At 31.2% G+C, this 23,325-nt stretch overlaps 2 protein-coding genes across 2 annotated transcripts; one reads left to right on the top strand and one right to left on the bottom strand.

Moving 5' to 3' along the window:
* Positions 1 to 2,332: 2,332 nt before the first annotated feature.
* On the bottom strand, positions 2,333 to 12,173 carry LOC134707462 (proteasome subunit beta type-1-like). Its single transcript, XM_063567215.1, has 6 exons — positions 11,967 to 12,173; positions 10,028 to 10,135; positions 9,230 to 9,311; positions 5,818 to 5,947; positions 3,447 to 3,553; positions 2,333 to 2,609 (listed from the first exon to the last, which is right to left on the bottom strand). The coding sequence occupies exons 1-6, from the start codon at positions 12,053 to 12,055 to the stop codon at positions 2,424 to 2,426; spliced, it is 702 nt and encodes a 233-aa protein (XP_063423285.1). The 5' UTR covers positions 12,056 to 12,173; the 3' UTR covers positions 2,333 to 2,423.
* A 104-nt stretch (positions 12,174 to 12,277) lies between these two features.
* Positions 12,278 to 18,988, top strand: LOC134707463 (U6 snRNA-associated Sm-like protein LSm2). Its single transcript, XM_063567216.1, has 4 exons — positions 12,278 to 12,312; positions 16,725 to 16,792; positions 17,424 to 17,514; positions 18,716 to 18,988. The coding sequence occupies exons 1-4, from the start codon at positions 12,310 to 12,312 to the stop codon at positions 18,842 to 18,844; spliced, it is 291 nt and encodes a 96-aa protein (XP_063423286.1). The 5' UTR covers positions 12,278 to 12,309; the 3' UTR covers positions 18,845 to 18,988.
* The last annotated feature ends 4,337 nt before the right edge of the window (positions 18,989 to 23,325 follow it).

The raw sequence follows: 23,325 nt of genomic DNA, 5'->3' as shown, positions 1-23,325 counted from the left end.
TGTTGCCGATTCTGAACATGTTTATAATTTTTTTTTAAAAATGCAAAATTTCTTATAGTAAATGTTACCAACTATCCTTATAAGACATAAATCTGGACAAACAGCTTAAACCTTTAAAGTGTCAACAACAAAAAAATGAAAAATGTTGTTTCGGGGCATTTTGTAAGTTGAAACAGAAATTATATGGCATTGAAGATTAAAAAGTTTTAGAGTGACTTATGGTCAATTTTTAAAGTATTTTTCAACACAGGGCATTGAAAATGTACTTTTTCAACATAAACCAATTAAAAATCTTATATTATTGAAATGGGGATTCTTTCTTGATTGCAAAAATATATATTCACTTCTAATACAAATTTAAATGACTAAAATAGACATAATGATTGATGGGAAATAAACTAATAAACAATGGTTATAATTAAAAGTTTTTACATTTTTAAACTGTCCTGATAAAAAAAAAAAGTGTACTAATTTAATTGTTGATTACTCACAGATGATTATTTGAAATTTATCAAGTAAATTATAGGCCTTACTTGAATATCTTTTATTTGTTCATATTTATATTCATATTTCATTGTTTTTATGATCTGGTTAATCCATTAATCATTTATCTTTCAGATATAATTTACAGAATCACTTTATGTAATGTAGATCAAAAGTAATTGGCAATAAATAAATCTATCATCCTTATAAATATCAAACATCTAATATACAACATTTGTGTATTCAATTATGAGGTCAAATACTTGTGTATCAAAAATTATCAAAAATTATATGTATATTGAGTGGTCTGTATAATTATGTAAGACTGAAGTTGATAGGTAATGTGGTCAATTTGAATGGCAGTTTAGGAGGTGGGGCATTGTAATTAAAGGTCCACCTTGTCTCTGATTGTTTGGTGATAATGACAGTTGTCAATCATACTAGTTGAATCAATACCCAGTTACCATATCAAAATGTTTTTTAAAAAGCCTGCACATCAACACACCTAAATGACCTACATTCTTGAATGAACTGCTTTAATAATAAATCCAGTTTTGTTCAGTTTATATGTGTATTATGTGCACATACATGAGAACCACAGGGAACTATATTTCAGTGTGAATACATTTAGTAACAGAAGCTAACCTGTCCTATTGTTAGGGAGGCCAGTGCCTAAGTAAAGATTTAGAACAAGTTCTAATCTTTCCAAAAATCTTTATGTTTTTCATTTATATGTCTTGACGCTATGCATTTCTTAACATTATGTGCCAATTTAAAATGGCTATCAAACATTTTATTTTCTTGGGCCAAAACTAGGCCTTAATGCCGCTACTCCTTTATATTTCTTGTACAATTAGCATTATGAAGGCATTTAAAAATCATGATTAATCTTAAAACTTTCAAGAATAAAATAGCCAAAACAATGCTTAAATAGCAAATATTTCAAGCAGATTCAAGCCAAAGAAAATACACGATATTTATAAAGGAGAGGTTGTCCATACAAATAAGGCCTAATGACTATAAGGTACAATTCTAAGTTTGTTTTCCTGTTTCCTTGTAATGTCTTGAATGTAGATAAAACCCATGTTCATCTATTTGACAGTTCTTGTCCATTCGTTTTTGATGCGTTTTGTTTTTTGATTTTGCCATGTGATTATGGACTTTCCAAATTGATTTTCCTCTGAGTTCAGTATTTTTGTGATTTTACTTTTTTTTCATAAAATGCTCAAAATAGGATTTCCTTTTACATCATAGATTCTAAACTACCTGTTTAGTTTTGTTTATCACAATTTCAAATAGTTTTAAATAAAAATCTTAAAGTTCATCACATCTTCTCCTTTTTTGTTTTCATCTGAATATAAAAATCATTGTTGAACTGTTTTGTGAAATGCAAACCAGACTGTTTTAATTATCTTATTCCAAAGGAGAGGGTAAACTTGTTTACCGATCTATCCATCTAACCTGGACAATTCTGTCGCATATGTTCACCAATTATATAGCAAAAACTTTCTGATATCTAGTACCAATCAACATTTAACAAATCACAACAAACAAGGCAGTTTTGTTTGTGATCACATAAGATGGGTACAACTTGTGTCTGTATCAAGTCAAACTTATTGGGTATCTAGACTGGGTTGTGTGGTAGGTGTAGGGTTGCTCTGTTCTGATATTTTGAAAATTCCTGTTTTACTTGTATGTACTATTAAAATTATGTTAACAGAATGAGCAACTTGTTTCATGACAGATTAGCCATTGGGATTAAATATTTTGAGAAAGTTTAGCAATTTCATGTTGATATTGGGCACCCATGCAATATACAGGTATAAGAATGCAGAAGTCTACAAGAAACCATGTTTTATGAAATTTTATTATGAACTTGTCACAGTGTAATATAATGGAGATTTTACAAACAAAGCACTTAGTCTATGAGATAATAGAAGTTAATCCCTACGCAGAGGGAAAGTTTCCACTTTAACTCCATCTTTTGTAATCAGATTTAATACAATAGCATCACCAGTGTATATGTCTCTTTCTGCAGCTGATATAAACACATCTTTAACTAATTTGATAGCTTTCTCTTGTGATAGAGGTGTTTTGGTTACTCCTTGTTGATTCTTAAAACCAATCTAAAAGTACAAAATAATCAAAATCAATCATCTATTAAATGTTTGCCGTCCCAGCCATGTGACGATGTGTGATACACTGTAAAAATGGTAAAGAAATAACTTTGTTTTAATGCCAATTTAGTGCATGTTCTGTGAATTCATTATTATTTGTTGGATACCAATTTTTGTTGATTTCATGAGCAGAGATGAACCACAAAATTAAATGTTCAACAATTGACAAATTTTCTATAGGCTTGTATGGAGAATTTGAAAACACAAGGAAATAAAACATCCCCGAAAAATGCAGGTTTTCCTAAATAATCCATGAAAACTGGTACCCACTAAAATAAATGAATCTACAGTATATCATATAACATTTTTAGAACAATACAGAAATGGAGTGATGGTGAACAGTAGTCTACCCCCTTCTCATTTAAAGAAAATCATTCATTACTAAATATCAAGGTCATTTAACTTGAGAACAATCTTTGTTTACTGAAAATGATGCATCAACTTGCAAAGATATCCCCACTATGATTTGTATTTGCTTGCATTGGATATGCACTTTAACTAAAAATATAGTCATTCATCCATTTAAATGAAATCAGGTCATGGTTATCTAAGCTTAGTGTAGAACTTAGTCACTAAACATGTATAAGCATGTAAGGTATAAAATTGGATTCTCACTATTATCTAATATTATACCTGTATAAGGTGTATAATTTTATATCTAATTATCATTTTATAAGTAGGGTACAAAGCAATTTTATTTCTTAAGATTTTATTTGATATGTCACAATTTTTTACCTAAATATTATCAAAAGACTTGTTTTGGTAGTCTTAATTTGCAATGCTTACCTGGTTATCTAGTAAAGGTTGTAACATAGCACTGGCTGATCCTCCTGCTCTGTATGTTTCCCTTTCATAAGATCCTACAGGATCAAAACTGAATACACATCCTTTACCTACATAATGACAAATAAAATATCAAATTTCATTAGTTTACACAAAAATTAGTAGATGTGGTATGATTGTCAGTGAAACAACCATCCACTTTTATATGTTCACATATGTGCATATAGTTTACATAATTTAAATTACCATATGAACACATTTCTAAAACTCTCTATTAAAATGAATGACATGTTTGTTTTAGAAAATCATACCAAATACTAATGGAATATTACATCAAATTGTTTAAAAATTTATTCATGTAGTCATAAACTTAATACAATATAAAAATTCAAAAAGTTTATAAAGGATGACAAATTGATACTAAAATTCTCCTTGAAATAGATGCTATATCATGTATATAGTCACAGGTTGTAAAACACAAATATTCTCATTAAATATGCATAATAAGAAAACCCAACGTTCAAACTATATTAGTTTCAAAGCCACCTAAAAATGTATCTGTTCATCATATATTCCAATAATATTTCATAAGTACTGATTCTGAAATGAACGTATTAAATTGGAATATTAAATTAGGATTCAATGAAAAAATGTTGTATCCATGCTTGAAAAGCAAATCTAATGTATTGTGTATGTCACATTTATTTTGTCAAGATAAGGCCACACCAATTTAATTTCTTGTTCTACGGATTTTTGAACTCCAAAAATTGGGGCGAGCGAGCGATTTGAAAATTTTAATAAAAAAATATTTAATTTGCAAATTTTTGAGGCGAAGCTTAAAAAGCAAAGGCGAGCGATTATAATTTTTTTTTGTAATCCTAAAAAAGTATGTTTTGACTATATTAAAACTTGATTTATCACTTGTACCTTGACATTTCTTTAATTTATGAAGTATTTTTTCCCTGTTCAACAAGAAATAATTGAATAATTAAATCTGGACTATGTACATGATGTATGTGTGACTGACAATGAGACAATTCTCCATCACAGTCATAATCAGGTTCAGAACAACCCCTTAATGTTATGAATATCCCTTTTATGAGGGGTCAAAATATTAAAGTTATAATATATTTTTTTTGTAAAAACACTTTAAGTACAAAAGGGCTTATATTTTCCCAAAGAACTATAATATTTGGTATTAAATGGTCAAAACATGTCCAAGAATTTTGTAATATTCTTGGACTTTAACCATGTTAACACATTTACTTTAACAGTTTGATATCATTCAAAATAAGTGGACCCATCCCTCTTTTAGAAAAGTTGTTTAAAATATAATGTATTTCTCCTCTTTTTGAGTAAAAAATTCTTAAGTTGTCAAAGGTTTTGTATAGTAGCACTGTACAAATCCTTAATATTTATATTTTCTTTTCTACAATAGACTGAACAGTATTAGTAAACATGGTAAAATGACCCCTTCAAGGCCCTTGTCTTAGGGAGGGTTTGTCCCAACCTGATAATAACAAACATAGGTCAAAGTACGGCCTTTTACACAGTGCTTTGATCAAGACCAACCAGCAAGCTATAAGGGACCACAACTTAGTATTGTACACAATTCGAACAGGAAAACCAACGATCTAAATTATATTTCCAAACGGGAAAATACCAATGAACCGCATCAACAAACGATAACTGCTGAACAACAGGTCTCTGAATCAACCAGGACAGGTGCACAAACCTGCAGCGGGTATAACCGTCACCATACATTATAATTGCAGTTGAAGGCAAATCCTTCAGAAGTTCTTTGTACTGTATTTTAACAACGAACATTTTTTTATAGGGAATATAAGTTAGGGGGAAAGAAACCAACGTTTTGTTCTGGTATTTCTATTTATATCGGAGCACTCCCGCTTGGAATAAATTGGTTTCATGCTGAAACAAATATTCTCGCAGATATTTACAGTGTTGTGGGGTGCTGATAGGTTTAAAATCGTTATATAAAGGCTAGACTGTGATTTTAATAAAACAAATGTTGAGATCTTTATATAATATTTACAAAAAAAAACGGTGGGGGAAATGGACATGATTTCATTTCCGGATGCGGGAAGCGGAAATATAATAAAAATAAAAAAAAACTGTTTTGAAAAAAATAGGTGCGGGCGTTGAAAACAAGGAATCAAATTGGTGTGGCCTAATAAAATAATAAAAAAAATATATTCTTGAAGGTAAAAACCCATCTTTTTATTTTTTTTATGTACGCATCTGATATTAAGATAAAACCTTTTGTTGAAAAACAGTTGGTCACAAACTTAAAATACAACATTTTTTTCTTATGTAAGAGGTGTCTAAAGTGTGTGCAAATTAATTATCAACTAACCTTCCTCATCTAGTCCTGCTACAATGTTGTAGACATAAAATGGGAAGAACCTCCTGGAGTAAAGCATGGTTGACAACATGGCGGCTACAGCTGTTGTTGACATTTTCTTGTTGTGTTCATGTTCATACATCTGAAGAAAAAAAGTTTGAATTAATTAGAAAATCAAAATATGTGTATCAAAGACAATTTCCATTTGAGTTTTTTGAGTGTATGTCCTACTTTTTGCCACATTTAAGAAGCTCTTTACCTCTTAACCTGTCTAGTAGTATTGAGAATTGTCTGCATCCTGATTATGATAAAAAATAACTAAAACTATTTAAAGTCATAAGAAACCTCAAATCAAAAAAAATAATGTATATGTTTTTTATAACTCAATGGATAGTTTTCATTATAAAACTTATGTACATATACTTTTTTCTGAAGAAAATTCTTTAATCTATTCACATTTAGAAGAAGTTTACTTTATTTCAATTGCTTGCTTCCAGCAATTAATTCCCCCCGACATATTTTCCGTATGCAAAGTGACCTCAGTGTGACCCACCTCGTAAAAATCCGGTGATCACAATACGCATGAATGTCCTTAAAATAAACTGTTATCTGAATTTACATGTTAAACACGTGCTCAATTTCCATGCTTTTTGTTGATTTTATGTCGATTGTTGACAAACAGGTGACAATCGTTAAACTTCGGATTCAAAACACGAACTTTATTTACCTGCCATATTTTCACACCAACACTGGCCAATTGAAAAAAAAAGACGATTATACGAAATTTACACGAAAAAAATGAGAAATTCGTTCACAGAAGACTAAGTTTATGATGTGAGTATGCATTGGTTCAAGAATTGGAAGAACATTATTTTTCACCGGTAACTCGTTTCTTATGACTTTAAGCAAATCAATAATCAGTTAATGCAAAATGTAATATCAAAAGTACATGAATGTTATTATTATATTACATGCATATAGTCATGATGCTGATAGTATAGTTCTATCTGGAACAAGAAATTTTTTATGCTTTTTACTTTACTTTTTACTGTAAAAATGTCAATAATTGGCATGTTTCTGGTTTGAACAGGTCTCCTAATTTCAATATGAATTCATATAAAATTTCCTTCTTATTTTACCAACAGTTGGAGGAAAACAAATGTTCACTTGACCATGATGCCAATTATTGTCATGAGTTTCCCCTAACATTGGAAAATTTTAACGTCCCGGCAGGCAGGTTTTTTTTTTTTTGTAACCATGCATAATTTTATATCTTTATGTTTTATTTCTACAGGGGAACTTTAATCGTGCATGAATTATTTTTCCATGGCCTAAGACAAGAATTTCGAGATAAATCTTATCATAGTTTTCACAATAAGATTAAATTTTATCATAGTTTTCACAATAAGATTAAATTTTATCATAGTTTTCACAATAAGATTAAATTTTATCATAGTTTTCACAATAAAATTAAAGTTACAAGTCAAAATTAGAAATTTAATAGTATAAAACATTAATAAGAAAGATAGTTATAGATTGTCTCACAAATATGCACAGTTAAATATATATCTTTATTTGCAAAACATACAAAAACCAATTTTGGTTGTGACAAATACATTGACAAACAAACATAATGAAACATAATGAAAACTCGACAATATTATAAGAAATATGATAAAAACAGTTACTGTTCTCCTTTCCTCAGTTCTAATGACTCTTTAATAAAGAAACAACTGCTTTTACATCATTTGGTGTTGATGGATTAAGTATTATCACGAGTTTATCAGTAAAATTAAGTGTATTAAAATTTACATATTTTTGTATATAATATTTTAGAAGTTAAAACTATCATATGGGAAATGCCACAAAGTTATCATATTACAAAATGTACATGTATTGTAAGCTGTTTTCTAACCAAATAATAACCAGATGCTCCGCAGGGCGCAGCTTTATACGACCGCAGAGGTTGAACCCTGAATGGTTGGGGCAAGTATGGACACAACATTCAAGCTAGATACAGCTCTAAATTTGGATTGTGATTAAATAGTTGACACAGCATAGGTTTCTGACACAGAATGAATGTGGTCTTAATGAACTTAAATTTTTTGTTTTGCCTTAGAGCAATTCACTATGCTGTTGAATATTAATCCTCTCAAAAAAAAAATTGTAGAAATTTCTTTTTATTTGTGAAATTTCAAATGAGAAAAATTGTACCCCCCATCAACACCCCCCCCCCCCCCCCCATTTTTTTTCATATCCCCCTATCCTTTATTCCAAAACTGATCTCAATTCAAATTTTTAATGGAGTTTGCAACAATAAGTACTCATTTAAATACATCATAATACATTAAAATGTAAAAATGTGCTTGTTATCACTGAATGGTAAAGATTAGATCCTGATTTGGACCAACTTGAAAACTGGGCCCATAATCAAAAATCTAAGTACATGTTTGGATTCAGCATCTATCAAAGAACCCCAATAATTCATTTTTTGTTAAAATCAAACTAAGTTTAATTTTGGACCCTTTGGACTTTAATGTACAAACATGTAGACCAATTTGAAAACAGGACCAAAAATTAAGAATCTACATACACAGTTAGATTTGGCATATCAAAGAACCCCATTTATTCAATTTTTGATGAACTCAAACAAAGTTTAATTTTGGACCCTTTGGGCCCCTTATTCCTAAACTTTTAGGACAAAAACTCCCAAAATCAATCCCAACCTTCCTTTTGTGGTTATAAACCTTGTATCAAAATTTCATAGATTTCTATTCACTTAAACTAAAGTTACTGTGCGAAAAAAAAAGAATATGCTTATTTGGGCCCTTTTTGGCCCCTAATTCCTAAAAAGTTGGGATCAAAACTCCCAAAAATTAATCCCAACCTTCCTTTTGTGGTCATAAACCTTGTGTTGACGATGTTCAATGTATTATTGTCATTTTTTTAATTTCCTTTGGTTACATCTTCTGACATCAGACTCAGACTTCTCTTGAACTGAATGTGCATATTGTCATGCATTCACTTTTCTGTAATTTGGCTAGGGGTATAGGGGAAGGGTTGAGATCTCACAAACATGTTTAACCCCACCACATTTTTGTGCCTGTCCCAAGTCAGGAGCCTCTGGCCTTTGTTAGTCTTGTATTATTTTAACTTTAAGTTTCTTGTGTACAATTTGGAGTTAAGTATGGTGTTCATTATCACTGAACTAGTATATATTTGTTAAGGGCCAGCTAAAGGACGCCTCCGGGTGTGAGCATTTCTAGTTGCATTGAAGACCTGTTGGTGACCTTCTGCTGTTGTCTGCTCTATGGTCAGGTTGTTGTCTCTTTGGCACATTCCCCATTTCCATTCTCAATTTTCAGCTGTTTTAAGGTTATTCAATCTATATAACATGTATAATAAAACAAAAATTGTAGCATACTTTAAGTCTTGCTTGTAAAATCTTAGTAAGCGTCAGTGTATCTCCATGGAAACCACATGCTCCAAGAACTGTTGAAGATGTCCTACAAAAAAAGAAAATAAACTCTCAACTACATGTACAATGTATGCTACTTGTCAAAACTGTCATTAAATACTCCAATCAGTTATTGTTCAACATCATGAATAGGTTCACCAATAATTACTAACTGACATGACTGAAGTTGCAATAAACATGATAAATAAGGTGTATTGAGAAAATAAACACCCAATGGTAAATTACATTGTACAGAAATTTCTTTAAATTAACATTCATTTGATATATATGTTCCCGAGTTCAACATGTCAAGGGGCATAACTGATAAGAGGTTTCTATGTTAAATAGGAAAAAGGTTATTATCTGCTCTTTGGTCGGGTTGTTGTCTCTTTGGCATTCACCATTTTCTTTCTCAATTTAAAGTTGAACAACTTAAAAACAAAACAGCATGATTAATTCTGACATTGTTGTTAAGGGTATACTTTTTGTCCTGCTAGGATTCACTTCGACTTTCAGATGACAAAATGGATGAGGAACAGCATGAAAACTGAAAACTGACAAGAGTCCAATATCAGTGAATATTGTAGTCTAATATTGCACTTACCATATTGACAGGCTAGTAATACAGTATACTAAGTACTTAGACCATTCGCCAACAAGGCCCTGTAAGAAATATTATCAACCAGACAAATAGTACAACTAATCTTTTGGCTTTTGATAACGTGACTTAAAATTTCTTTTAGCATGTATAGTTATTTAACTTACAGTTTGTAGGTCTTTGGTAGATCCCTTGTGTGTATAGAAAATCCTTGACTCAACCTTGTATCTGATGCTATTATGGAAAAATCTTCACCAGCAACTGCTAACACTGTCCTGAAATAGTGATTTCAACATCAATGACGGTTTTTCCATAATTTTAATGGTTGGATAATTCCCCTTTGTTTTTTATTGAAAAAATTAAACATAGTCATTTGGTGAATTTCATTAAACAGCTGTCATTTTCACATTTGTAAACATTAGGACTTATCAGACAATTAATTTCTTATATACATGATATAAGCAACTCTTAACTTCTAATTAATGTATCTTAAGCTATCTGTAACCCAAAATAACTGTATGAAGCCTGACAGTAAAGAGCCTTCATACCCTCATTAAATAATTTATGGTCAGTGCTCATTACTAATTTCTTTTAAAACGTACTCTAAACTTCACTATGACACACTGAGGTTCAGGTATTTTTTCTCTTTAGGATGGGTATAACATACTGTTGTACTTACTGGGGGGGGTACGTTTATCCTGTTTGTGAAAAAAAAAACCAGTAAAAATTTTTGTCAAATGACTTGAAAGTTAAATTTTGGTGCATGTCAGACAATAAAATGGATAATATCTTTAGACGATAAAAGTGAACTGATTTTGACAAATCACATTGTTCTTTTTTCCAAAAAAATGATGAGAATCATTTGAGAGTTTTGACAAATCAGGATCAGGTTATTTGACAAATCATAGTAAACTTTAACCAATTTGACACTGTATAACGTTGCAGAAAATAGCAGTTTAAAGCAAGAATCTGGAAATTTTTCCATACAATTTCGGTCATTTTGAGATGATTGAAAAGACTTTCAGCTGTGCCCCTTTTCAACTTGACTAGATTCATAGAATTGACAAACTTGTATTGCTGTTTCATTGCATTTACAAACCTTCAAGAACAGTTTAGGGAAGGCAACAGTTTAAAATTGAAATGATTTTAATGAATCAAGCGTTTTACTGGTTAATTTTCCGACACTGCTAACGTTTCTTTCCGGATGTTTTGTTTATCAAATTAAAGTACAATAGTTCTGGATTCATTTCTGGATTTGTTTTGTTTATCAAATTGACAGGAAATTACCTGCTTTTTATTGTTATTTAACTTAAATACCTTTAAAACTGTTTCAATACTACATGTACAACAGATAATAGCTGCACTCATTTAAATAAGCGTGAAATCAATTTGCATTTTAAATAGAATTTGCTGAAAACAATTTCACACACGTGTTACATATGAAAAAATCTTTTTTCTATGTAAATTAAAGTATAATTTTAAAATCAGAATTGATGATTGTCTTTGACGAAAATTAATCATGTTAATTAAAGATTTGACTTGTTTATAATTACGATCCCTATAATATCTGGATTCCGGTTGAGGCATGAATATCGGGATGATACTACCAAAATCAGGATATGTAGGTTGCAGGTCTGAGTGGTACTAGTAACATTAAGGTGTATGTCCAATACATCTTATCACTATTTTTCCGCCCTTACTAGATATCACACAGGTACATGTAAAATTTTGACGTCATAAAATGAAATATCTGACGCCACAATGAAAAAGTGATTGTTGTATACGTGAAAAGTTCCAAGCAGCCGGGTTAGCCGGGATTAGGTGTATGTATAACTTGGTCACATGTGGCAAAGCTACTCTTATGTTGAAACTTGTAACCATGTAAATAAAATCAGCAAGTGGACAGACAAGCGGCTTGATTACAACAACGCCTTGTTCTCAGGTTGATAGGGTTTTCATTGACAATAAAATGATTGTTTCAAAGAAGAAAAAGTATGTGAAATGACTTGAATGTGCTTCATAATTTTTTAGTTTTTACATTCAGTGATTTACTTTCTGATATATATGTGAATTTTACATGAGAGGAACGCAGGAAAAATGTAATACCCTCCATTCTGTTCATAGGGATTGAAGTATGCTTGTTTAGGAGCATAATGTGACTCCTCCTGATTTATATGACTGAGTACAGATGTCATTTTCAAGTTGTCTGCTGTATGACAGTGCTATTTTCGCTTTACAAATTATGATCTCGTTTAAATCACGTGACAACAAAGACCGGCTATGCAAAATCTATTTTTTTCTGTTCTTTCAAGAAAATTTTCCGATTATCATTATAAATTTTGGAAACATCAAATACAAAGAAATATTATGGCTGATATATTTATGAATAAAGTTTGTCCTTATTTTTCATTGTAGTGAAATCTCCTTCATGACGAGATAAAAATCCAAAATGGTGGGTAAAAGCATGAATGAAAATTTTACATTTTGATTTTCATTTAATAACGTTCATCTTTCAATGTTTAAGCTGTGCCAGCCCATCAGCTCTATTTGACACTATCAAGTGTATAGGAGGAGTTGTGTTGAAAGTCTACCAATGGCCTCAAGCTATCTATTTTACTATTTTCTGCTGTATAAAAAGCTCGGATGTCACTTTGATGATGAGAGTCACGCATTCACTAAGGCTAGATGGGTCGCCTCTTAATTCAAACTACCCTACATCCTTTGAGTCCGACATTGCAATAGCCCGACGACCTGTTTATAAATAATTAGTCCGACACAGGTCTACTTATGGAAGCAGGACAAATCGCCCAACTTTTTCACCAAGTCTCCCAATTTAGAAAAAATTCTCTCCTCAAACAAGTTTACCAACTCGCCCCACTTGTAAAGACGGTTAAATCCCGTTAATTTTTCTCCAGCAAACTCTACCCACTTTATATTAATGAAAAAGGTAAAATCTAGATGAATATATAATTTTCTGGTCTACCACCTCGCCCTTCTTTAATATTAAAAAAAAAACAATTAGGGGGCATGACTCAATAGACCACTTTCGTGTTAATCCGTCACCGAAAAAAAATCATTAATTATACGCTCCTTTATGACGTCATTTACCAGATAGAGGGGGTCGTATCCCTGCACTATTTATGGTCATCAAGCGTCTTAGTGATCGTCATTGTGCAGGATAAACTAGAAATAATGGTTGTTCTGTAGGTACTTAATGACAATTCCTAATGACAGCAATGCTGATTGTCAATTTTGAGAATTCAATTTGCCAAATAATTCGTACAATATAGAATTAGAGTTTTCCAACCACTCGCTCAACATTGGAATCAGGGATGTCATTAGAAGCCGGCAACCGGCGAAATGCGCCGGGTATTTCTGCTTTGGCGCCGGCTACTTCAAAATTGACAAAAATAATATTTTCAAAAAATTTTCAATTTTTTCCTAGTCGATGAAACGATCATGAATTGATCATGATAGAAATTTAGACATAAACAATTCATTTTCTAAAGAACAAAGATTTAAGCATTGACTTTACAGTGTGAGGCAGATTATTTAATAAAAAGACAACTTTTTATCACTTCCGCAAGTTCAGTACTTGTTGACAAGAGAAGCGTACATTGATCTAAGTTTCGGCGGCAAAATAAGTTTGTTTCTTCATTTGAACGTGATGAAAATGGTCTCCGGTTAATGTGTAATCCATTTATTGCATAAAAAAACATCCTATTCCGTTCCAAATAGCTTGTCAAACATCGTTTATTTTTGTAAATTTTCCCGGGACTTCGTTCGCCATTAATGTGTAAACTACAGATCGGAAACGGACCAGCTATGACCGGAATCCGTATTTTTACAATAATAACTACGGCCCATATCTACGACCCTTGAATGGAACAGCTGAAACAAGGATACTATACAAATCCTTGGCTGAAAGAAGAAATTTTTATCCCAAATGGAAAAATTACGCATTCGACACAATTTTACAGACTTTAATGTTAGATTTTTCAAAAGCACTGAACTTCATAAACATGATAACAAGACAGTTTTTTTCTTATTGAATTGTATTTTTTATATTATAATTTCTTTCCCTTTCTCAGTGTCATTAAAAAAATCTTTTTAGTGCTATATCTTGTTTAACTTAGTAGTTTCTAACTAGAACCTTAACTTAAATAACTTTGAATTTGGACTGTTACTTTAGTTGTTTACTCAGATATAAATTGAACAATATAAAAAGAACATTATTCACATATGACCCTTTGTACTATACATATTGGTAGCAAAGAACAAACATTGTAGCACAATGTTCAAAGGAGAACTTCTCTTTCAAATCTCACCACTCCTCCCTATCAGTTCCAGAAAGAGAAGTCATGTCTCTCTATGATTATAAAGTAGTATTTTCATTCAAGGATGTACTTTGGCCAGGTTCTGGAATTTCTGTCAGATGTTTGATCTTCGTTGTTTTCCCCTATGATACACTACAGGGTAAAATATGTTGACCCATGACCATGATGACCCCATTTTTCCTTTCTTAAATATGAGACTTCAATTAATAAGTTAACTCATAAAAAGTCATTTTAACACCAAAATTTAAGCAGATCTTAGATTTCTTTCTTTCCTTTTGTTTGCTTCTTAACTAATGCTCTTCTGACTTATAGTATCAATTTTGAATTCTAGATTATTGTGATTTAACCAAAGTGCATTTTTTTTTGCCTGAAACAGTCCATTGAATTAATCATTTGATTTATTGTGATTAGTATTTGAAATTATTAATACTGAAAAATGTTTTCTACGGGTTAGAACTATTTGAATAATTGCATGTCTACCATGTCTACAGTTGTATTAAAAATATTTTCAACTAATAAAATCAAATTTCCTGAATATCACCATGTCTTAAAGAGTAACGCCTTCATCATTTTCCTCAAAGATCTGCAAACAACTTCAGTAACTTGTTAGCTGAAAGTCTTGATGATATTTATGTGATCAACTTTATAGAAAATATGACCATCTTGCTGCTCATTTACCTTATCATCATTATAAAAATGGTGTTTGCAAAGAACAAAATTAGAGTTCAGGAGCACCCCAGAGTGCAGGATTTTGCACCATTTTAAAAAAAAATTCTGGGGGCCTTGAGCGGCCTTGAGCAAGCTCGTCGCACCAAACGGCTACGCCGTCCGACATTGTTGCCTCCTACTTTTATGATTTAGCCTGCTACTTCAAATCTTATTAACATCCCTGGGAATGGAAGTGAGGACGCCCCTAAACACACAAATGACGTTCACTAAAACCAGTTTTTGACAGAAATGCATCAAAACTCGAAAGTTGTCTATTCATTTAGGCTTTTATATTTTACATAAGTGGGGCTAGTTGGCATTGACTTCTTGGAAATCCTGGTACTCATTTATTTCTGCTTTATTTCAACAAAAAGAAAAGAACTACAAAATAGATAATATGAGGCAGGCATATTAAACCTGTGAATGGGGACGAAGTCTGTATGCATCATTTTTTTAATTCAAACATATTGAATAAAGAAACAGAAATACCGTAACGTTCCCGATTTTGGTTCTGAGGTTAGGGATTTAGCTGTAACGTTCTTTAAGTTATAACTTCATATTCAATGTTAATCAAAAGAATTGCTTTCATCAGGTAACGTTTTTTTCATATTTTACTAGACTGATAAATATATATTTTATTGAAAGTCTCATGCAAATATAAAGACCAGAAAAGGAAGTAGATTTCTGCGCCAAAAAAATGCGGGGAAAACTGGAACAGGAAGTAGATCTGAAAAAAAAGTTAATGATTTTGAGTTCATTTAGTAGAATGAAAAATTTGGGAAAATGAAAAATTTGGGAAATTTTCCTGATTTTTTTTTCTTTTTTTTTTTTTTCTACCAATATGAAGTCCCAATATAAATAGATGGATATGAGTGCCTATGGAACAACACTTCAAGTCGCAATAAAGGGCCCCAAAATGAAAATTACTAGTGTAAAACCATTCTAACGAAAAAAGCATGTTTATCTAAGATTTTCATAGCTATTGATATTAATTATGAGTGTGTTAGGAACATAGATATATACAACGAGATTACATCTTTTGCATCAAGTAGGACGAGTTGGCATTATTGAATTCATCAGGATTTATCTATTTTTCACAAGTGGGGCGAGTTGCATTTGGCAGACCTTATTTCAGAGGGAACTTTACCCTTTTCACATGAAGCAGTTATCCAACATATTTTCAATGGGAATTTACCCTTTTTCATAAGTGGGGCAAGTGGGTAAACAAAAATGGGGCGATTTTTTCAGAAAGTGGGAAGAGTGATAGATTCGTGTTTTATTTGCTCTGATTATAATAAATAATAACTATATTTTTGTAACTATTTTCTATTCTCAAAACTTCATCTATACATTTACGCTACAAATCTACAACTTCACGTTATGGCTACACGTGCTGTTCTTATCTATATTAATTAGCTATGCCGGTAGATGTGTCAAAATGGTATCATGCGATAATGACCAGCCAGTACACACTGTAATGATTTCATTAACCAGTATTAACATAACACGAGTTAGTGAAAAAGTAGGGTGATTAGGTGTGGGGTGATTTGTCATGGATTCTCATTCATAGATTTCCAAAAGATGATCCCAGAGGTATTAACTTAACAACTTATCCCTTTTGTTTGCCATTACTGGACATCCCTCAGGGTTCCTGTAAAATTTTGACCTCATAATACAAAATATCTGACAGTGATGTGCTGTTGCTTACAAATGTACGTCCTTCTCATTTGTTGTCAGAGCTTATTTAAACTGGAGAAAATTGTATCAAAATATGAATGAATTTATACATATTAATCTTGTTTATTTTTTCTGATTTCAGTTGTTTTACTCTTTCTTCAAATCTTTAGTTGGTAAAGATGTTGTTGTGGAACTAAAGAATGATTTGAGGTAAGAGTCCAAGAATTATAAAGACAGATACTAAAGTTGCTTACATTTACAAGGTTTGGTCTTAGGTGGAAACTTGTCTTATTGGTTATCACACCATATGGCACTTGTTATTTTTATCATGTTAATAATTAACAGCCCATGCCCTAATTGCAAAAATGTACAAACTGGTTGGTGAACTGCATTCACCTTTTGCTTTGTCCATAGCCTTTCTTTCATATTTCTTTTCAGAATTATTGGAAAATTTGATATTTGATCTTGATCTTCATAATGAACTTGTAATGATGATATAAAAAAGAAGATGTGGTATGATTGCCAATGAGACAACTATCCACCAAAGATAGTTGTAATGATAAGCCTCTTTCTGCATGTTGATGTATTTGACAAAACTTCAAATTCTTTGTTGTTCCAGTTAAGCACAGTAATTCTAAGACAGTAGTCTAAAGTACAGGAACAATAAAAGAACTAAACATAACTGCTTAAAAACAAAATGAGCATTAGCTTTAATGAAGTACAGGAACTATATTCTAAAATTGAGATTTTATACACCATTTAGTATTAAATTATTTGTCCGTACTATGTTTTGTAATATTTTTCATGTATAGTGTTGCTTTAAATGTTATTTATTTTGCAGCATATGTGGTACATTACATTCAGTCGATCAGTTCCTGAATATTAAATTAACAGACATACAGGTGACAGATCCAGATAAATATCCACATATGGTAGGTCTTTTCTTATCAGTTACTAAACAATTACACCTTACATCTATATCTTGCTGATCAAGTGTCTGAATAATACCCAGAAAGTGTTCAATCATGATTGCCTAACTCAGACCAAAAGTTGCACAAAAGATCTTAAGGCTGGAGATACTGAGGAGACAAAAAATATAATTCAAAGAATGATACACTTATTTAAAGATGACGATTTATAATTATGATACTATTTACTGAGAACATTAGATTATAAGCAGTACATGTATTAAAGTTAATTTGCAAATCCAATCAAAACAAGAAAAAAACATTTTTATATATAAATAGAAACAATGTACATTTGGGGAAAAGTGTCTGATTTGTTAGTTTTAATTGAAGGTTACTTTTTGAGTAAATCTTAAAATTCATAGAAAACTGTTACTTGATAAACTTTGATATCTTTAAAGTCATAAGAAACCTCAAATTTAAAAAAAATATGCATATGTTTTTTATAACTAAATGGATAGTTTTCATTATACAATGTACAACTTATGTACATATACTTTTTTCTGAGGAAAATTCTTTAATTTGTCCACATTTAGAAGAAGTAAACTTATTTTTAATTGCTTGCTTCCAGGAAGCAATTTGCCGACATATTTTCTGTAGGCATAGTGACCTGAGCGTAACCCTCCACGTAAAAATCCGGTGATCGCAATACGCATGGATCTGTCATTGAAATAAACAAATATCTGATTATACATGTTAAACATGTGCTCAATACCCATGCTTTTTGTGATTTGTTTACTATAAGGTGACAATCGGTAAAGCTAGGCTTCAAAACACGGCATTTAATGAGCAGCCATATTTGTTAAATAAAAACAAACAGAGAGAAAAAAAATTGACGATTATATGATATATTTGCGAAAATAATGATAAAATCGTGCACAGAGGACTAAGTTTATGATATAAACATGCATTGGTTCAAGAATTGGATAAACATTTTTCACCACTCACTCGTTTCATATGACTTTAATAATTATATATATACAATAAGTTAGATATGAGTAACTTAACATGGAATATTGGAGATAAAATGAATTATTAAAAGTTACATGCTCTGTCTTTCAGTTATCAGTGAAGATTTGTTTTATTAGAGGTTCAGTAGTTAGATATGTACATTTACCTGCAGACGAGATAAAATGAATTATTAATAGTTACGTGCTCTGTTTTTCAGTTATCAGTGAAGAATTGTTTTATTAGAGGTTCAGTAGTTAGATATGTACAGTTACCTGCAGACGAATGTGATACACAACTGTTACAAGATGCAGCAAGAAAAGAGGCAGCTCAGAATAGACAGAGATGAATAAACAATTGTATTTATTGGTGCAATAACTATGTAACATTGTTTTAATGAGATGGCATTAACAGGAGCAATTCTATCAGAAGGCCTGTAACAGAGTTCTGAAACCTCAGGAACTTTTGTGAATAATTTTTTTACGGAGCTGTATTGACGACTGTATTGATAGAAAAGATGTATTTTGTAGTAACGTAGGTCAACATTTCTGGATTTGAAACCAGATATGCTTTGCATCTTGAATATAATTATTGACAAGTAAGAAGGTGTAAAATAAAAAGCTGTTTTATAAATCAATTTTTTTTTTTTTTTTATATACAGAGAATGAATCTCATATGTCAACATTGATCATAATATTTTTCATTTTCTTTTGTAATTTGTAAGTAATTAGAAATCACTCCACCAATGTCAACATTTTAGGATTGTATGCTGGTTGAAATTGTGTACTGCACAAAAATCCTAAATTTTTAAGCTTCTTTTTTTTTAATTTGTTTTTAGCCATTTCATCATCTTATAGCTAGTTTTTAAGTCCTTGCAAAAGATATTTCCGTAATTAATGAAAGTATTTAAAAGTGAGGATAACATATTGTTGATTTTGTATTAAACCAAATTCCTCTATCAAAATTTCATAATTACGAAAAGAGGGAAGAGAAAGATTTCCATTGTATCATAAATGTATTTTTGATAATCACCCATTGTTAAAGATGTATCAAATTTCATATCAAACATAAATTTAGGGAAATCTGGTATTGTTGATTTATTTTTTATGTTATATATATATATATATATATACAGAGTAAAATGATATGAGATACTTATTTATGAAAAAGAAACAAACAGCACAAAAACTATGAAGGTGTAATACCACCATTGATTTTCCCCTATTAGTCTTTGTTAAATTTGCACTTTTCAAAAAATTGTGCAGAATTTATCTTTGTTTCAAATAAAGAAATACTTGGCATGAGTAAAGTTTTATCCTGTCCAGTTCTATAGAAAAAGTTTCACATAACATGTCATTGCATATAAGAAAATAACCATCATTGGAAGTTAACCAATCAAATTTCTTCCCTTATTCTATCTGTGTACAAGGTTTAGTCACCATGTCACCTCAAGATTACCAAATTTTCTATAGAAATCACAAATAAAAAATAATGGTGTTTTGAAATACCCAAGACGTATGTTTATGACAGAAATAGTTTTACTGCAATAAAATGTAGGATTAATTACCTACAACAGTCAAATTCAAGGGAATATTTTTTTAGACCTACTTTCGTATGCAACTGGATGTGACGTACCATGATTTGGTGGTATTACACCTAAAGAAGACCTTTTTGTTTAATAAACTGAATGTGACTTTTTACCTTTGTAATACTGGTTATTTCAAGCTTTTCTGTCAAGTTTTGTCATAATCAGTTTAATAGTTTGAGGAAAATCTAGTATATTGAAAGACGACATCTTCAGCGATTCGAGCTAAATTTCTGCGACAAATCCAAACCAAGCGGCATCAAGATAGAATAGAGTGTGGACCAATAAATGATCAAATATCTATCTTATCTGCCTACAAACAGTTGAAAATAATACACAAGATGATTTTAGGAAGATAAAATACCTCTTATAAACCTCTTTGTCTTCTTTATAAGGTCTCTTTGGGTCAATTTATACCTCTCATTTCCTCAAAATTTCAACTTTTCAGGCCAATAAATAAAAATATTGGGGTAACTTTCACTCATTTATGGTAGAAATGTTATAAGAAATGAGTAGTTGAAGCATTTTAGCAGAATGAACAATCCATATAAAAGTTTACTGTCTCCATGGAGGTTTCAATAAGTCCTTATGTAAAAATTAAATGTACGCCGTGTTCCAAAGAGGGACATAAAAGGCTTCTCTTTTAGTGAATAACTTGTCGTTTCAACATTAAAAATAATTTCATCTACTTATAACTATATACTTATTTAAGCATTACCTAGGAAAATGTTATATCATAGCAAAATATAAGAAATAAGGAGAAAAAGCCCACCCCCTCCAAAAAGATAAATATATGCACCTAGTATGGCTTGTTCTGTCAACTGAATACTCATGGTGCAGTCCTATTTCAAGATAATTTTCTCATAAAATGTGTTTTGGAGACTCAATCCACTCAGAATATTTCATTTTTTGTATTATTTCACTTAAATAGCAAGAAATTTTAACATGAGATTACTCACAAGGTCATAGGTGCATGCACAGCTTCCCATATTAGGTGTAATACCACCATTGATTTTCCCCTATTAGTTAAATTTGCACTTTTAAAAAAAATTGTGCAGAATTTATCTTTGTTTCAAATAAAGAAATACTTGGCATGAGTAAAGTTTTATCCTGTCCAGTTCTACAGAAAAAGTTTCACATAACATTTCATTGCATATAAGAAAATAACCATCATTGGAAGTTAACCAATCAAATTTCTCCCCTTATTCTATCTGTGTACAAGGTTTAGTCACCATGTAACCTCAAGAGTACAAAATGTTCTATAGAAATCACAAATAAAAAATAATGGTGTTTTGAAATACCCAAGACGTATGTTTATGACAAAGAAATAGTTTTACTGCAATAAAATGTAGGATTAATTACCTACAACGGTCAAATTCAAGGGAATATTTTTTTAGACCTACTTTTGTATGCAACCGGATGTGACGTACCATGATTTGGTGGTATTACACCTAAAAGATAATTAGAGGTCAACATTGGGTCTTCAACAATAGACAAGTGTCTTTACTTTTTGTAAATCACTAAAACTATTCTGAGAATAGACATCACAAAATCTGACAACAGCAATTTAGTATATATACTCTTCTCTTTTACTCCTCAGTCAATTGGAATTTTTGGTTGTACCACAAAACAAACAAATAACAGATAAAAAAGAATGCTCATATGCAGATTCCTTGTTTCTTTTTATCAATTGTTTATGATGGTGGATGATTTTTATTTTTTACTTAAACTAGAGGCTCCAAAGAGCCTGTGTCGCTCACCTTGGTCTATGTGAATATTAAACAAAGGAAGCAGATGGATTCATGACAAAATTGTGTTTTGGTGATGGTGATGTGTTTGTAAATCTTACTTTACTAGTCTTGCTGCTTACATTTATCTCTATCTATAATGAACTTGGCCCAGTAGTTTCAGTGGAAAATGTTAATAAAAATTTACAAATTTTATGAAAATTGTTAAAAATTGACTATAAAGGACAATAACTCCTTAGGGGGTCAATTGACAATTTCGGTCATGTTGACTTATTTGTAAATCTTACTTTGCTGAACATAATTGCTGTTTACAGTTTATCTCTATCTATAATAAAATTTAAGATAATAACCAAAAACAGCAAAATTTCCTTAAAATTACCGATTCAGGGGCAGCAACCCAACAATGGGTTGTCAGATTCATCTGAAAATTATAGGGCAGATAGATCTTGATCTGATTAATAATTTTACCCCGTGTTGGATTTGCTCTAAATGCTTTGGTTTTTGAGTTATAAGCCAAAAACTGCATTTTACCCCTATGTTCTATTTTTAGCTGTGGCGGCCATCTTGATTTGATAGTCGGGTCACCGGACACATTTTTAAAACAAGATACCCCAAAGATGATGATTGCCAAGTCTGGATTAATTTGGCCCAGTAGTTTCAGAGGAGAAGATTTTTGTAAAAGATAACTAAGATTTACGAAAAATGGTTAAAAATTGACTATAAAGGGCAATAACTCCTAAACGGGTCAACTGACCATTTCGGTCATGTTGACTTATTTGTAAATCCTACTTTACTAAACATTATTGCTGTTTACAGTTTATCTCTATCTATAATAATATTCAAGATAATAACCAAAAACTGCAAAATTTCCACAAAATTACCAATTCAGGGGCAGCAACCCAACAACGGGTTGACCGATTCATCTGAAAATTTCAGGGCAGATAGATCTTGACCTGATAAACATTTTTACCCCATGTCAGATTTCCTCTAAATGCTTTGGTTTTTGAGTTATAAGCCAAAAACTGCATTTTACCCCTATGTTCTATTTTTTGCCGTGGCGGCCATCTTGGTTGGATGACAAGGTCACGCCACACATTTTTTAAACTAGATACCCCAATGATGATTGTGGCCAAGTTTGGTTCAATTTGGCCCAGTAGTTTCAGAGGAGAAGATTTTTGTAAAAGATAACTAAGATTTACGAAAAATGGTTAAAAATTGACTATAAAGGGCAATAACTCCTAAACGGGTCAACTGACCATTTCGGTCATGTTGACTTATTTGTAAATCCTACTTTACTAAACATTATTGCTGTTTACAGTTTATCTCTATCTATAATAATATTCAAGATAATAACCAAAAACTGCAAAATTTCCACAAAATTACCAATTCAGGGGCAGCAACCCAACAACGGGTTGACCGATTCATCTGAAAATTTCAGGGCAGATAGATCTTGACCTGATAAACATTTTTACCCCATGTCAGATTTCCTCTAAATGC

This window comes from Mytilus trossulus, chromosome 2 (assembly GCF_036588685.1).
Source record: "Mytilus trossulus isolate FHL-02 chromosome 2, PNRI_Mtr1.1.1.hap1, whole genome shotgun sequence".
Classification (NCBI taxonomy): Eukaryota; Metazoa; Mollusca; class Bivalvia; order Mytilida; family Mytilidae; genus Mytilus; species Mytilus trossulus.
This window is presented reverse-complemented; position numbering and strand designations above follow the sequence as displayed.